At 36.8% G+C, this 14,970-nt stretch overlaps 2 protein-coding genes across 7 annotated transcripts in view; both read left to right on the top strand.

The window, feature by feature from the left end:
- Nucleotides 1–1,026: 1,026 nt before the first annotated feature.
- Nucleotides 1,027–11,447, top strand: spartb (spartin b). 4 transcript variants are annotated; one of them, XM_082178870.1, is made up of 8 exons: nucleotides 1,027–1,192; nucleotides 1,661–2,442; nucleotides 4,504–4,770; nucleotides 6,288–6,432; nucleotides 7,618–7,812; nucleotides 7,948–8,106; nucleotides 8,521–8,611; nucleotides 8,772–10,085. In XM_082178870.1, the coding sequence occupies exons 2-8, from the start codon at nucleotides 1,663–1,665 to the stop codon at nucleotides 8,818–8,820; spliced, it is 1,686 nt and encodes a 561-aa protein (XP_082034996.1). In that variant the 5' UTR covers nucleotides 1,027–1,192; nucleotides 1,661–1,662; the 3' UTR covers nucleotides 8,821–10,085. The 4 variants fall into 4 exon arrangements, with proteins under 4 accessions (XP_082034996.1, XP_082034997.1, XP_082034994.1 ...); XM_082178871.1 differs by having other exon boundaries at nucleotides 1,028–1,192; nucleotides 4,504–4,701; XM_082178868.1 differs by having other exon boundaries at nucleotides 1,029–1,192; nucleotides 10,017–11,447.
- Nucleotides 11,448–12,446: 999 nt separating this feature from the next.
- LOC309506119 (serine/threonine-protein kinase DCLK1-like) overlaps nucleotides 12,447–14,970 on the top strand; it is a 45,989-nt gene continuing 43,465 nt past the window's right edge. Inside the window, exons 1-2 of one of the 3 annotated variants that reach the window (XM_082179704.1) lie at nucleotides 12,447–12,976; nucleotides 13,431–13,817. In XM_082179704.1, the coding sequence (XP_082035830.1) occupies nucleotides 13,460–13,817 (358 nt within the window). In that variant the 5' untranslated portion in view covers nucleotides 12,447–12,976; nucleotides 13,431–13,459. The remainder of the gene's footprint in view (nucleotides 12,977–13,430; nucleotides 13,818–14,970) is intronic. The other 2 variants (XM_082179702.1, XM_082179703.1) reach the window with 2 other exon arrangements.

Genomic DNA, 14,970 nt, shown 5'->3' on the forward strand with positions numbered 1-14,970 from the left:
TAAAGTAGACTTTAGAAATTACTAATAATTTAATAACGCTGTTAAATGTAATATAATAGCCTAAATCTCAAAATGAATATTCATTTTGACAATGTATAGGCTACTATAATATTGTGATGCAAAAATTTAGCGCATTACAAATAATTGATTTTGTTTTTGTATTATTTATTTGTATATTTTTATTTGTATATCAGTCATTTATTGGATATCGGTCCTAACATAAAAATCATTATTGGCTTATTAGTCAAAATAAAAATGTCTGTGTAGCCTACTGTACTTAACTTCATCCTGAATTGGGTTTCTTAAATAAAGTCTATACAAAACCGGTCTGCCCAATATCATTTTCTTTCTGGCAACTATAGATGCCTGAAATCAATCATGAACATGTAGCAATAGTCTGTGAAGAATTATCTTCATACCTAAAACTGTCTGGAGTTAATTGGTTCATATAAACACAAATATTTGAGTGCTAAAGCACATTATAAGTGACTGCTCTTAATTAGATGGGGTGGGAAACATTTTGAAAACAAATACAAAGAAAACATGCCTTTATTTAGGCTATTAATCCAGTTTATTATAAAGGAGAGAAAAAACATGCTCTGAAAATTTACAGGCATTTCAAAGGCTGCAGGAAATTCTTCACAGTGCAAATCAAAACCTTACACTAACTTCATGGGCCAACAATATGAGAATTAAAACGTCACATTCAATCTGATTTAAAGGCATATTGAAAAATGGATACGCTTCAAAGTGTCAATTACAGAAAGATGTCAATCTTAAATAAAGATTCGTCTAATCATTGGTTGGCTTACCTGTTAAAGTTTGCTAAGTATATTCATCACCATTTCCCTAATACACTTTTTTTTCTTTTTTGTGTGTGACATTTTAATAATGTTAGTGGAAAAAACGCTTTACTAAAATACGTGAACTACTACGCTACATCTGTCGAGCAAACTCCTCTAACCAATCAGAAACCTCAAAACGCAGCAGGTGACTGAACGCGGAAGCGCATGTGTAGTGGGCGCGCTGCAATCTATGCTAGATAAACTTCGTTATTCGATCACGCAACTGACACGCACAAGTCGAGCAGCAGCTCAGCTGTCAGAGAGCTGAAGCTGTTCAATCAACAAACCCGGAATAACGCGAAACACACATTAAACTCTATATTTCACGTCATTTATCACATCTCCTGGTGAGTTACCAAATGGAAATGCTTGGTTAAATACCTTGAATGTTACCAGTGAGAGGCAGAGGTTTATGTGGGCTTTATGAAAGGGTGTTGTTAGCCAGTAACACTCTTATTATGTTGGGTTCTGTGACTTTAATACTTAATAAGTTACTCGTATTTCAAGATTCACTCGATAAACTACCAGCTCTTCTTTAATTTTGAATGTCACTTCGCAATGTTAAGCAGGTGTTTTGTTTGTAAATCCTCATATGACACGATCATGGTCTGTGTAAGCTGGTTCAGTGCTAATAAGCCGGGAAAGATATGTCAGAAAAAGGTTGTTTGACTTAATTTCTATGAATACGCATAATAATTGAATTTAACGTATGTTGATAAGTTCTTCCTTTAGAAAAGTATTGTAGTGGTAACGTGGTACAATTATAACATATTAAAATACATGGAGCTGACAGCATTTCTGACTTTTCCTTTCAGTTATGGAGCAAGCAAAACAAGAGGCATTTGATCAAGCCAGGCTGCAAGTGATCAAAGATGGGTACGAGAAGGCATTTGAGTGCATCAATAAAGGCCTGACCGAGGATGAGGCGGGCCACAACGCAGAGGCACTAAAGCAGTACCAGCAAGGACGGCAGCACCTCCTCAGGGCTCTTAGTGTGCCTTCGCAGGGTGTAGAGTGCGTGGGTTCCTCCTGGGAAGCGGCTAGGCAGATGCAGCGCAAGATGCAGGAGACCCTGAACAACATCACCACCCGTCTAGCCATGCTGGGGACCACGCCAGACCCCAACGGAGTCTCGGATAGCAGCGCAGCCCCTCAGAAACTCTACCCTGAAGTCCCGAAGGTCAAGCCGGAGAGGCCAACTCCACCGCAGATGCTCCCTTCCAACGTTGCAGGGGCTTCAGGTGGGCCAGTTCCGGTCTCCCCAACTATGCAACCCAATATGTTAAGCGACCAGCCCCCTGCGTACACCCCTCAGGCCGCTGACGGACACCTGACCCTTTCCTACGGCACCGACTCTGGCGAGCTCTCCTTGGTTGGCGATGAGTTCTACAGCCAAACGTCTAATTCCACGCCCTCTCTTCAGAGTCTAGGGGAGGATGGCGAGGAACTCTTTTTCCTTCCTCAAGGAGTGCAGATCTTCTTCGTTACCCCTGAGGGGCAAGTGAGCGCTCCGTCTTACCCAGGGTACCTACGCATCGTAAAATTCACCAATGAGTGCTCAGAGAGGATTCCAAACAGGCCACCTGCCTTCCTACAGGTAAGACATCACAAGTTCTGTTATTTAATTCCTCTTCTTATGCCTGAAAGAGAGAACCTCACAAAGAAATGTGCAGGACATGTTTTTTTCCTAATGGGGAATATATATATATATATATATATATACACACACACGTGTGTGTGTGTGTGTGTGTGTTTGTGTTTAAAAAAAAAAAATTATTATTATTTTCATGACAATTACTTGCATATCCTCCCCAAATTCGTATTACTTTAATACACAAAAATGCTACATGAATCTAATCTATATAATCCCCAAAATAAAACAACAACGACTGCCTCATGGACGATTGCCACATAAACTAAAATGAAACAACAACATAAATTCCAGGCCTGGTCCTCTCTCGTCTTCCACTGTCATCACTCCTCTTTTTATCCTTCTGGAGCTCCTCCGTGGGAATTGAGACCGGTGTGGGGTGCAGGTGGCACCCCCGGCCTAATTCCGTTCCTATGGCTCTCGGCCCCGCCCTGCTTGCCACATAGAATTTCTTATTTTTTTTATTTTCATTTTGTGGGTTAAATGTGACCCAGACACATTTTAGGCAAGTTTTGTAATATTCTACCAAAAACTGTTGCTTTTTGTGTGCTCTTTTCACCCATAGAGAGTTAGAGACTAGCAGATTTATTAAATTCCAGGGATTTGGACATAATGGTCCAAGGAGGCTTGTTTCAAGTCATGTTGTCTTTAACCTACTTTCACAACATTTTGTCTGGCTCTAAAACTCGCTTCACTTTTGAGATGGTGTTGTTTTAAATAAAGGCTGACCTCATCTGTTGTTTCTTAATGGTGTCATGTGAGTGTATGCTCACTGCAAATATCCAATAAGCTTTCACTGAGTGACATCATCCTGGGACAGCCCCAGTTATCTGGTGGAGCGGTGTTACAGAATGAGCTTTATGACTTGATAGTATTTTCTTTTTAAATGAGCGACAATATAAACAACACAATATGAGACAATAGTTTACACTTGAACACTGCTGTTGTTTGTGATAACGGTTGATAATATGCCTAATGTAAATTCACAATTCACAACATTAGGTAATTTTATGGATATGTAAGCCTTTTATGACTTTTGGACCCTATCATGGCCCAAAGACTCTAACGTCCTAAAGTAAACTGTATCATCTCTCCACATGGACATTGAGGTCATAGATTAGCTGTGTCATGAAGCTGGATAAAGAACCTCCAGTTGCTGCGCTTTAGGCTTTGACGGTAATCCAATTTAATGCTAGCTGTCATGAGGACAAGATGAATGAATATAACTGCAGAGCTGTCCACTGTCTCAATTGAAGGAAATCCAGGCCTGAACTTTAGATTCTGATCCTCCCTAGAAATACAACAGGCAATTTCCTTTTAATAACTTTGCACTAGATAGCAAGTTAACCCATTACATATCTAAAGAAAAGATATTGTCAGTCAGCAGCTGGATGAGAAGCAATTTAGAATTCAAAGTTTTTTTTGTTTTTTTTTAACCTCGTAGCTTTACAATAGTCTGCAATATCAGGTAACTACAGGTCTCACAAACCAAGACAGGACTTTAAAAGCGCTACTTTAAAAGAATATTAATTTAAATGAATATTTTAAATCATAAATGTGATTCCCATGTTTTTGATTAAAGATTTAGATTTTTATCGTTTGGTCTGTAAAGTAAGGCTTTTAAAATCACTATTTTAAGGCAATATATATTAGTTTAAAGGAATATATTAAAATAAGACACGTGATTTGTATATTTTTGATAAATCATTTATATGAATTATTCAGTAAGAATTTTTATGATTTGATCTGTCTACTATAAATCATTCTTTTGAGGTGGGATGATATATCTGGTAATGAGCATATCCCAGTAAAAAGACATGTTCTTGGGTCAACATCGTCATGCTTATCAATTTTTTATTGCCCGCATATTTGGGTGGCTTTTGGGTAAGGGCCAACATTACGACACATTCATATCAGCCAATAGCTGCCCTCTGATTGTATGGGTAGTTTAAAAGTTAAAACTGTCCTACTTGAGTAATTCACACTTATTTTTATTTCTAATTTCAGGTTTGTGACTGGCTTTACCCATTGATGGCCTCTGACTCCCCAGTCCTGCTGTGCAACACTGGGGTCTACATGTTCCCTGACATGATGGCTCCCAACCCGGGCTCGTATGTTGGGGTGGTCCTTTCTTCCGAGCTTCCCCAGAAGGAACGTGAACTATTCCAGAATGTACTTTCTCAGTTGACTGACCTGCGTGTCCAGGTGAGCTGTCCCTGTGTCCCCTCAGGTCCCACCTCAGAAACACAGGGGTCAGCTGTGGCTTCAGAGCAGGTGTGGTTGCTCAACATCGTCTCAAACTTTGTGTTTGTCACTGACTCAATCTCTGCTGCTTTGAATATTAATTCCCGTATCTCACTTATTGCTGCCCCTATTTGGTATTTTTTGAGTTTTTCTTCTTTTTTTTCTTCAGAACAGACTAGAATCAAGAATTTTACACTGTGGTAACATTTTTATGTATTTTAGATGCATAATGTTCACACACTTTAAGAGCATGAATTATGTGCATGCGTTTGGAATGGCCTTTTAAATCGAATTTTTGCATGTTACTTGCATTGGGCACATATCATTGCACCTGCCTGCCTCATTAACCCTTTACTGTCTTTACAGATTTCAGGTGTATTTGAGAGTTTAAAAGATGTATATAAGGTACTAAAGCATTGCAGGACCACTGAATGACAAGTGCATTTGGGTTGTGTATATTTATGCAAATAACAACACAGCAGGGTGATCTTTAAGCATCACATTGGAGTGCTTGACTTAAAAGTGCACTAACTAAAAAGTTTTACAATCAACGTACCTTTGTCAAATACGTTTAAAATGTAACCCTTACATAAGAGAAAGACTCCAGGCACATTAATGGCCAGTACTAATATGGATGGATGGATTTCCTAAAGTTAAATATTTAATAATTGTAGTAATGTTGCCCCGTTGTGATCAGATCACCCAGAGTTACATTATTACTAGATATAAAAAATACTTTTAAGTTGTTTGATGTGCTGAATGGATCTATCTTTTATAATTCAATGCACTTGACAGTTCATGTGGTCCTTCCAATGCTTCTATGCTTACGGCTGCTTGCACTGTCTGTAACACAGATATTCAAGACTGTTCTTACACCTTTGGCGTTGGGTATTATGTTCATTATTCATGAAATAGTGAGCGGGCTTGGCTTGCGCTTTTTAGCTGGCACACTCCCCTGCGGTTCCATGGATTGACAGCATACATGAGAAGGAGAATGAATTAGCTGTAATGCTCTTAGCAAACCAAGAACACCTTTGTTTCCCTTCTCACCACAGGATAGTTGTCAACGAGAGCGCAGCCAAGTGTAACAGTAGCTCACCCGCATCATTATTCTTTGTCTTTTAAATTCAGTTGCTTTATAATGAGTCATAATCCTATTCTTGTGGTTATGTGAGTCAGAAAAAATACATCATAATGCTTTTAGAAGTCACTTCGCAGAGCAGCTGCTGCTGAGTTTGGAACCAAGTGCCGCTGTTCCCTGTAAAGGAGGGGGGGACGACAAACACCCCCATTGTTGTGGTAATAACAGGTTGTTGTAGCAGACCATGCTGACTCACTGGCTCAAGTGTTTAGAGACAACAAAGGGTTTTTTTGGCAAACAGGGAAAAATCTGGAAGCATTCCCTCCTTGTGTAATTCACAATACTGGCTTATGTCCATATAGTTATCCTACAAGTCACCATTTGCTTTTAGTGATTGCTTGAGCCTGCTTCTGCACTCTTTATGATGCTCTGTTTGAACTGTTGCCCGCTATCCTGTGTCTCCAAGGCATCAGATGGCGCAACCGATACCATTAACCTGGGTCAGAAGGTGCCAATGGGCCCTCCTGCAGCTGAAGCAGCACCCTCTGCTGCTGAGGAGGACAAGGTTCTTCCTGAATGGAGCGAGAAGGTGGCTCAGGGGATCCTGACTGGTAAGCCGGGTGATCTCCCTAGATAAGGCTTGAATAAAAAGAATGAATGAAACATATTTAACATGTTTGGGGTTGTTAAAGATATATCTTATGCTCACCAAAGCTGCGTTTTATTTTGATCTAAAATACAGTATAATACAGTAATTTTTGCGAAATAATAATAATAATTATTATTATTATTATTATTAGAAATAATAGTATTTCCTTATTTTATAAGGAACAAGTAATTTATTTATGTGATGGTAAAGCTGTATTTTCAGCATCATTACTCCAGTCTTCAGTGTCACATGATCATTCAGAAATCATTCTAATGATGATTTGATGCTCATGAAGCATTATTATTATTAATGTTAAAAAGTTGTGCCAATTTATATATACATTGTTTATATATACATTGTATGTGTGTATATAATAATAATAATAACAACATAATTTTATTATTAATAATAAATAATAATATATATATAATATATAATACAGCATTTATTTCAAAATAGAAATCTTTTGTAATATTATAAATATATTTATTGTCTCTTTGGATTAATTTATTGTATCCTTATGAAATACAATACTTTTTACAGTATTCTAATTCAACAGCTTTTTCAAATGTCTTAAGGAAAAAGTTTGAACTTATATTTATATATAGCTTATATAACTTAGAATAGACACATGTAAACAGAAGTTATTTTAGGATCATCATTAAACAATACATTGAGAAAACATAAATACTGTCATTGTTTATCACTTTGTGGATTTAGAAATCATAAATTTACCCCCGGTTTCACAGACAAGGCTTAAACCCAGTCCAAGGCTAAAATGTATGTTTGAGCTGTTTTAACTGAAAGCAACTTGTACTGGCATATGTCACTGCCATTGTTTTGTCTCAAGATGCACACCAGTGTTTTTTCTAAGGAAATGTCCTATTTGATCCAAGGCCTAATCCTGGTTTAGTCTAAGCTGTGTCTGTGAAACCGGGCCCTAGTGTTTTAAGCATTTAGGACAGTTGGTTAATTATCCAACTATTTGTGTTGTGCTAGAAGAACCTAAACAGTTGTTACCACCAAAAATACTTATAGAAAGTCCTTAAAAAAAGAAATGTCCGATAAAAGAGACAGGAAACACTTTATAATGTACAGTATTGAAACAAGCAGCGTAGTCGATTTACTTCTTGAAATATATCGACAGGGGCTTCATGGCTGAGCTGGGGGTTGGTGAAGGGGGCGGAGTACACAGGGAAAGCCATACATAAAGGTGCATCCAAACTACGAGACCACATCACTCCAGAGGACAAACCAACCCAAGTCAGCCCCTCGGTAACCAGAAGCCTCCATGTGGCCAAACAGGCCACAGGAGGAGCAGTAAAAGTCAGCCAGTTCCTTGGTAAGGAAGGCTTTATCAACTCACCGTTACTATCTTTGGAAATTCCTAATTTTGTTGATAATAGTCAATAGATATGAGATGCAATTCATTTACTGTGGATGATTTGAGCAAAAAACATGTTCTGCACTGTTCCAGTGGATGGACTGTGCACTGTTGCTGGATATGCTGGCCGAGAGCTGGCACCCCATGTGAAGAAACACGGAGGGAAGCTAATCCCAGAGTCTCTGAAGAAAGACAGGGATGGACGCTCCAATATTGACGGTGCCATGGTGGTTGCAGCAAGTGGAGTACAAGGTCTAGTGAATCATTCAACCCAGAAATGATGCTCTTCTTTGCTGTTTTCGGTCACATACACTTACTTTACTCACTGTTTATTTAAGTTCTGTCAGACTCTTTCCTTCCAAAGCAACTACAATTACATTATTGTCTCATAGAAGTTATTGATCAGACAGTTAATGTGATTTGTCAAGTACTTTACAAAAGTTACCTTGGAGCAAAAAAAGCAAGCCAAGTGATTGTTAGATTTTTTAAATACCGACAGTCAATGATAGTCATTGAAATGATAAATACCAAGACTAAGTTTGCAACCATACATTTATTACAAAAGTGAAATGGTGTCAGTGCTACAGTAAATGTGCTTATCACATTACACTACCATTCAAATGTTTTTTTTAATGTTTTTGAAAGAAGCCTCTATACTTTTGTCAGGATTTGCAACGATGTGGACGGGGTTGGAGGTCGCAGCAAAGAACATTGCAAAGAGTGTTGCTGCAGAGACGGTTACCACGGTAAAACATAAGTAAGTACAGTAACTCCACAAGGTTCTCAGATCATTTCACCTGCTTTTAAGTTGATCATACCAATGTTTTAACTTTCTGCATTTGCAGTTGCTCACCAGTAACTTTGATCAGAAAAATAAACTGCACTCACACTAGTTTCTTCCATGTATTTGTTTACAGATTTAGGGGTCTGGGGAACATTTCAGACACCCCAATTGAAAACAAGTAGAAACATTTTTCCCTGCACCCTGTAAAATGGCCTTTAATTAATGGTCAGGAGCATGGCTGAAGCTTATGGATGTGTCTGAATCAGTCAGCTCTTGCACGCAATGCTAATGATTTATTGGACATAATGATAACATCACGTCCGTTGGCATCCTGTGTTGCTTTGCACACTGATCCATAGTTCAGTGATGGAATGAATATCTGTTTCTAACAGCCAAACGTTATTAATCTCATTGCTTTATTTTTCTTAACTTTTGAACCTTTTAAGTATGACTTTCATTATGCTGTTGCATCAACAGAAGGTTTTACCGGGTTGTATCGGATGGCAAACATAATCACAATTCGACCAAGATGTACAGTATACACACTACTGTTCGTAAGTTTATGGGCAGTGAGTTGTTTTTAAATTAACACTTTGGAGCAAGGATGCATTAAATTGATCAAAAGTGACGGTAAAGACATAATTTATATTTCAAATAAATGCTCTTTTTGATCAAATAATCCTGGGGGAAAAGTATCACTGTTTTCACAAAAATATTAACTGTTTTCAACATTGATAATAACAAGAAATCTTTCTTAAGCACCACATCTCTGAAGGATCATGTGACACTGAAGACTGATGGCAAAACTGAATTTTCAGCATCATTACTCCAAAGAAATAAATTTCATTTTAAAAGGTTAACAGCAAAAATTGTAATAATATTTCACAATATTACCGCATGTAATTTTGTTCAAATAAACACCGCTTTGGTGAGCATACATAAAATCTTACTGACCTCAAACTTTTGAACAATGTGTAAATCCTCTTATACTGTGCTAATAACTTTAAATACTGTACTAAGGTTTAATCCTTTCAATAATTATCCAATATTTAAAATTGGGAAATAATTGGTGATATAGCTCATATAAGATCACATTCTGGGTTTTTTTTTGGTTTTTTTACAACCATCCTTCCCTTTCTAACTGCTTAAAAGTACTGGCCATTTTCATTTGCACATTACAACATAATAAACATTTGTATGCCATCTGTAGGATTAATTTGACATTTTAAATCAGATAATTTTTCTCTAGAGAAATGACTGAATCCCTGCATGTATGTTTAACTGCTTTGCTCTGCATTGGGTACTCTCCTTCTCCTAAAGCTTGTTTTTCAATCACCCCATGCTCTCTTTTACTTAATCTGGGTTGTCTATAATCAAGGTATGGGGCGGAAGCGGGCCAGGCCACAGACCATGCTGTCAACTCAGCCATCAATGTGGGCGTCACCGCTTTCAATATCGACAACCTGGGGATCAAGGCAATGGTCAAGAAGACCGGCAAAGAGACTGCCCATGCCATTCTGGCTGACTATAAAGTCAAAGAGCCAGACAGTCAAGTTGAGAAACACAAAGACCAAAAGTAGAGTTTTAGATTCAAACCTCTCGTTTCAGGTGTCCATTTTTAAGAGCAAACCAAAGGTCATGCTTTCAAAAAAAGATTGAAGAAGTGAATGGATCGTTGTCCGTGTGCTTTTGTCGTTATTTGTTTATGTGACTGACACTGAATTCCAAAGGCCTCACTACAGTAAATACAGTTAACTGTGCTGTCATGTTTACTATTTTCACTGGTTAAATTGTAAATCCAAGTCAAAATTTCCCTTTACAAGTTAGGGTTAGGACTGACTGACTGACTGCCCTTCCTGACGGACAATATTACTGACCATGCCTTACACTTCACCAGCAATGGAAACTCAACATATCACCAATGAACTCACAGATCCATTGTTTAGTTGGATCATATTTACGTAAACGTCAGTAGTTTTGCGTGGTTTGTGTCTTATAAATGGACCCTTAAAACAAAGTGCAAGCCAAAGGTGGAATTTATGATTTTCCCATAGAGCCTTAACAAATATAATATTCTTATATTTAAGAAGAAATCTATATCTAAGCTTTAATATATATGCTAAGAATGCTTTATGGTAGTTGTTTTTTATCCACAGACCTGTTTGCTCTTGGCACTTTCAGGGTTTTTTATGTTTTAAAATATTAAAACGCACTTTAACCCTTGCTAGGAACAGACACGAATATTTCTTGAGGATGATGGCTGCTAGGTATTCTTGTGGAAAATAAGTGCAATAAAAATATAATTGCACATGGAGTTGGATTAAGATATTGAGGTCAGATATTAGAAATCTGATTAATTAAAAGCCAGAGAAATCAGACTTTTTGGGAAATGTTTCAAATCGAGTATTTTAAAGTTTAAAATATATATTTTAATAATATTTTAAGTTAAAGAGGCTTATATTTAATATAAACTGGAGTTCTCCCACTGTTGACCACTCATAAAACATCTCTATGCAGTTGTCGGTTTTTCTCATTAAAACAATGGCTGCACTTTTTCCTTTTTTAACTTGACTATAGAAAAAAGATATAAATGTTACCTTGAACTGTAATGACATCTCACTGTAAGCATTAACAAACTTGTTAATTCTACGTGCATGTCTTTACAAAATATTTGTCTCATTTCGATGTACTGACACCATAAATAATGTGTAAGCATTATTTAAGTTTAACCACAAGTCTATATTTGCTCAATGACAGAATCTAATAGCCTATGGTTATCTGACATAATAAATTAAACATTTGAAACATATTGTTTTGTGTGTACTATAATTTAAACACAGTGTGTTGTTAAAATTCTTTGTATTGGAATAATTGCTTTGAATGAATTGATTCATAGACCTAGCCAAGACACTAGATGGGGTCAAACTATAGCTTGAGCAAAGTGCCCAGACACAGCAGCATTAAATTTCCTTTCATTGCATATAAACTGCACAAAATATTGTTTTCTATATGTATAAATATTTTCTTTTGGCCTCCCTGTTCACATCTAAACTGTATACATAATCTTGTATCCAGTGCTATCATTTATTGCTGCTTTTTTTTTTTCAGATGAATTGAATTTTAAGTGAATACTGCCATCTAGTGTAGAAAAGTTGCAACTGTTCTTAATACAAGGTAGCTACATATGTAGCAAATGAACTTTCTCTACCCATATTTAGATAGAGCTCCAGTAAAAGTCACGTGTAGGTTTTGACTTGACGTTAGCTTCTACAGATATTTTAAATGTGGTTGTTTTTAGACATCTCATTACTATAATTTTTTTAATGTTGTGAATAGCAGTTGATGTCCTGGAATAAAATGGAAATCAAGCAGTCTTAGTTTGAGGTGAATTTCATCCACTTTTAAAGAAACATATACAAAAAGAAACTAATAAAATTAGACTTAAATTAAAAAGAAGTAGGCTAGTGATACTTCTATATATCCTTAAATAGTAAATATTTATGCTAATAGTAATTTTTATCACTTAGGCTATACAAATAGTAAAACGTTATTATAATTTTCTATTAATATTTCAAATGTATGTTACATAATATGATATAATAATACATCTTTATAATTTTTTTTCATTTTTACACTTAAATCTACAATTACAAAGTCATTGTATAAAATATATATTGTATAGGCTATAATATGCTTTATTTTGGTCGTAAGTAATTCCAAAATAATTATTTCTTGCAGTAGGCCTAGGCTATAAATAAAAATAAAACAACAAATATGCAAACAACTAATATCCAAATCATGACCATGCGTCTCTTGGTCGTAAACTACTGTTATGAAAAATAACTGGTTCTTGTGTAACGTACGGTTCACAATTTGTGCAATAAATTATCTACAGTCTAAGCGTACAATAGTGGGCGTGACACATGAGGAATCATATCAAAGTTCATATGCTATCATGGCTCATTTATTTAAATTTATAAGACCGTTTGAATAGAGCTTGTACCATTGGAGTGTCTCTGCCGGACAGAAGCTGTGCTGAACAGTCTCCTCCCTGCCCACGAGGACCCGCATTTTAAACTGTCTAGGTAGGCAGCTCACTAGGTTTTGAGACACAGCCCTGCTCGCTCGTATTCATTCATTGAGGGATTTCTTTTCTCCATGAATACGACAAAGACTGCCAGTCTCTCTGCGATGCATTAAATAAGAGCGAAAGGGGCAGAGAGACACCGGCTGCAGCCCATCCCATCACCAGCATCCTATTCCTCTGGAAGAGATGACAAGCCATTAGATGTGTGCTTTCATATCGACTGTGCTCATCGGATAGCTACTCGCGCACAAGTAAGATAAATATGCTTTTTTTTTGTCTTTGAAGCAAGATGCACCATATCAGGCATCGCACAATTACATTTATTAGTGCATTAATATCGCTTTTTAATTGATGAATCGCGAATTCTTCATTGTGCTTACCATTTGGGCGTGTTTAAATAACTTGAAATAGTATGAATTATTAAAATATTGTGTTATATAATTTTAATACTTAAATGTATATTGTTAAAAACACAAATATAAAATGTTTATAAATTATTTTATTATTTTATTTTATTAAATTATAGGCCTATTTTAAATGTAAATTTCCAGCAGCTTATTTAGCCTATATATAGCCTAAAATGCATTTTATTGTATTAACAAGCATATTATGCAAAAAAAAAAAAAAAAAAAACGTTGTAATAAATGCAATTTTAATTTTAACACGACTCATCTACCCAAATTTTTCCTGACAATTTTTCTATAGCCATTCATACTACAGTCCCGGGTGTTGACATGGAGATGGAGCATTTCGACGAACGGGACAAAGCACAAAGATACAGCCGCGCGGGCTCACGGGGGAACGGCCTCCCGAGCCCCACGCACAGCGCCCACTGCAGCCTGTACCGAACCCGCACCTTACAGGCTCTGAGCTCCGAGAAGAAAGCCAAGAAAGTCCGCTTCTACCGCAATGGAGACCGGTACTTTAAAGGGATTGTGTACGCTATCTCCAACGACAGATTCAGGTCTTTCGACGCTCTGCTCGCAGACCTCACCCGCTCCCTATCAGATAATGTAAATCTGCCTCAGGGGGTCCGGACCATTTATGCCATTGACGGGTCGAAAATGACCAGCATGGAGCAGCTGGTGGAAGGTGAGACTGGGTGTCAGTAGCCTATGCAGGTTTAGGGACACCAGTATATTTTGCTTCTTGTTCATTTTGAGGCACATGGTGCTGTTCATCACGTGTGTCTTGATTTAGATTGTTTAGGTTATGCATGCCTGTTCTCCATATGAGGACATCATGTTTTACCTATTTACCTCCTTTTTGAACATAATGATTTGTAAGTCATGAACTATACAGAAATAATGTCTCTCATCAGATTATTGCAGAAATGAAAGCAGCTTCTAAAAATGAAAGTGTAAAAAGGTATAAACATTTAAGCTTAGGCTACTGCAAATCAAATGTACTAAACGAAACAAAATTTGATGCAAAATATATATTTTACTGCATAATTTGGTCTCTAAAATTGCTAGAAAATCAAAACTACATGTCTAACAAAGTACTGTTTCCATGGTAAAGCAATGTCCAATTTCAAAACGGTTTTCACAGGACAATTTTTGAGTGTTTAAGATTTCCTATGATACCTTATTTATGATTATTACTAAAATATGTGTTAGGGGAAAAAGGCAATACAAAGTCATTCCAAGTGTCCCGCTATACCAGGATACTGACAGTTTTTGGAACATGGTAGCTAGTCTAAACTCTAAAGTGGTCATTAGCTGTACAAAGACCACTTAAAGCTGGGATGACTTAACAGTAGCTGATGTATTGCTGGTCCTAGATGGTCTACAAGCTTGCACAAGGAAATGATCAGCTTGGGCCAGCTAATGGACATCTAGAAACCAGCTACTATCTTAAAACAAAACTTTCCAGTGGTGCATTATCATCTTTGTGATATCTAAAGCAATGAGGAAACTGAACATTTTTAGTTTATGTCAGTTTTAATGAACTTAAACCTCATGCTCTGTTGTGAATGACAGTAATAATGTCGGTATACTATGAAATTAGTTATTTTAAAATGAACCTTTATTTTCCTTCAGTTCTTTTCATATGTTCCTCTGACCTAATCAAAACCCATAAATAATATATATAAGTATATATACACATAATATATACAGTGTGTGCAACAATCAGATAATCTACTATGTGAAAAGTCATTGTATTTACTCGTGTTTATATCCAGGGTCTCTGACTCCACAAACAGAGCATGGTTTGTAGTCCTGAACAAGGATCAAGCTTGTAT

The sequence above is a fragment of the Leuciscus leuciscus genome (assembly GCF_965113295.1).
Source record: "Leuciscus leuciscus genome assembly, chromosome: 9".
Classification (NCBI taxonomy): Eukaryota; Metazoa; Chordata; class Actinopteri; order Cypriniformes; family Leuciscidae; genus Leuciscus; species Leuciscus leuciscus.

Excerpts from the sequence above, each read along its gene's own strand:
- spartb (XM_082178868.1), top strand. The coding sequence starts at position 1,663 with ATGGAGCAAGCAAAACAAGAGGCATTTGATCAAGCCAGGCTGCAAGTG. Across the intron at positions 6,433-7,617 it reads GGCTCAGGGGATCCTGACTG|GGGCTTCATGGCTGAGCTGG; the intron begins GTAAGCCGGGTG and ends ATATATCGACAG. Across the intron at positions 8,612-10,016 it reads GTTACCACGGTAAAACATAA|GTATGGGGCGGAAGCGGGCC; the intron begins GTAAGTACAGTA and ends TCTATAATCAAG.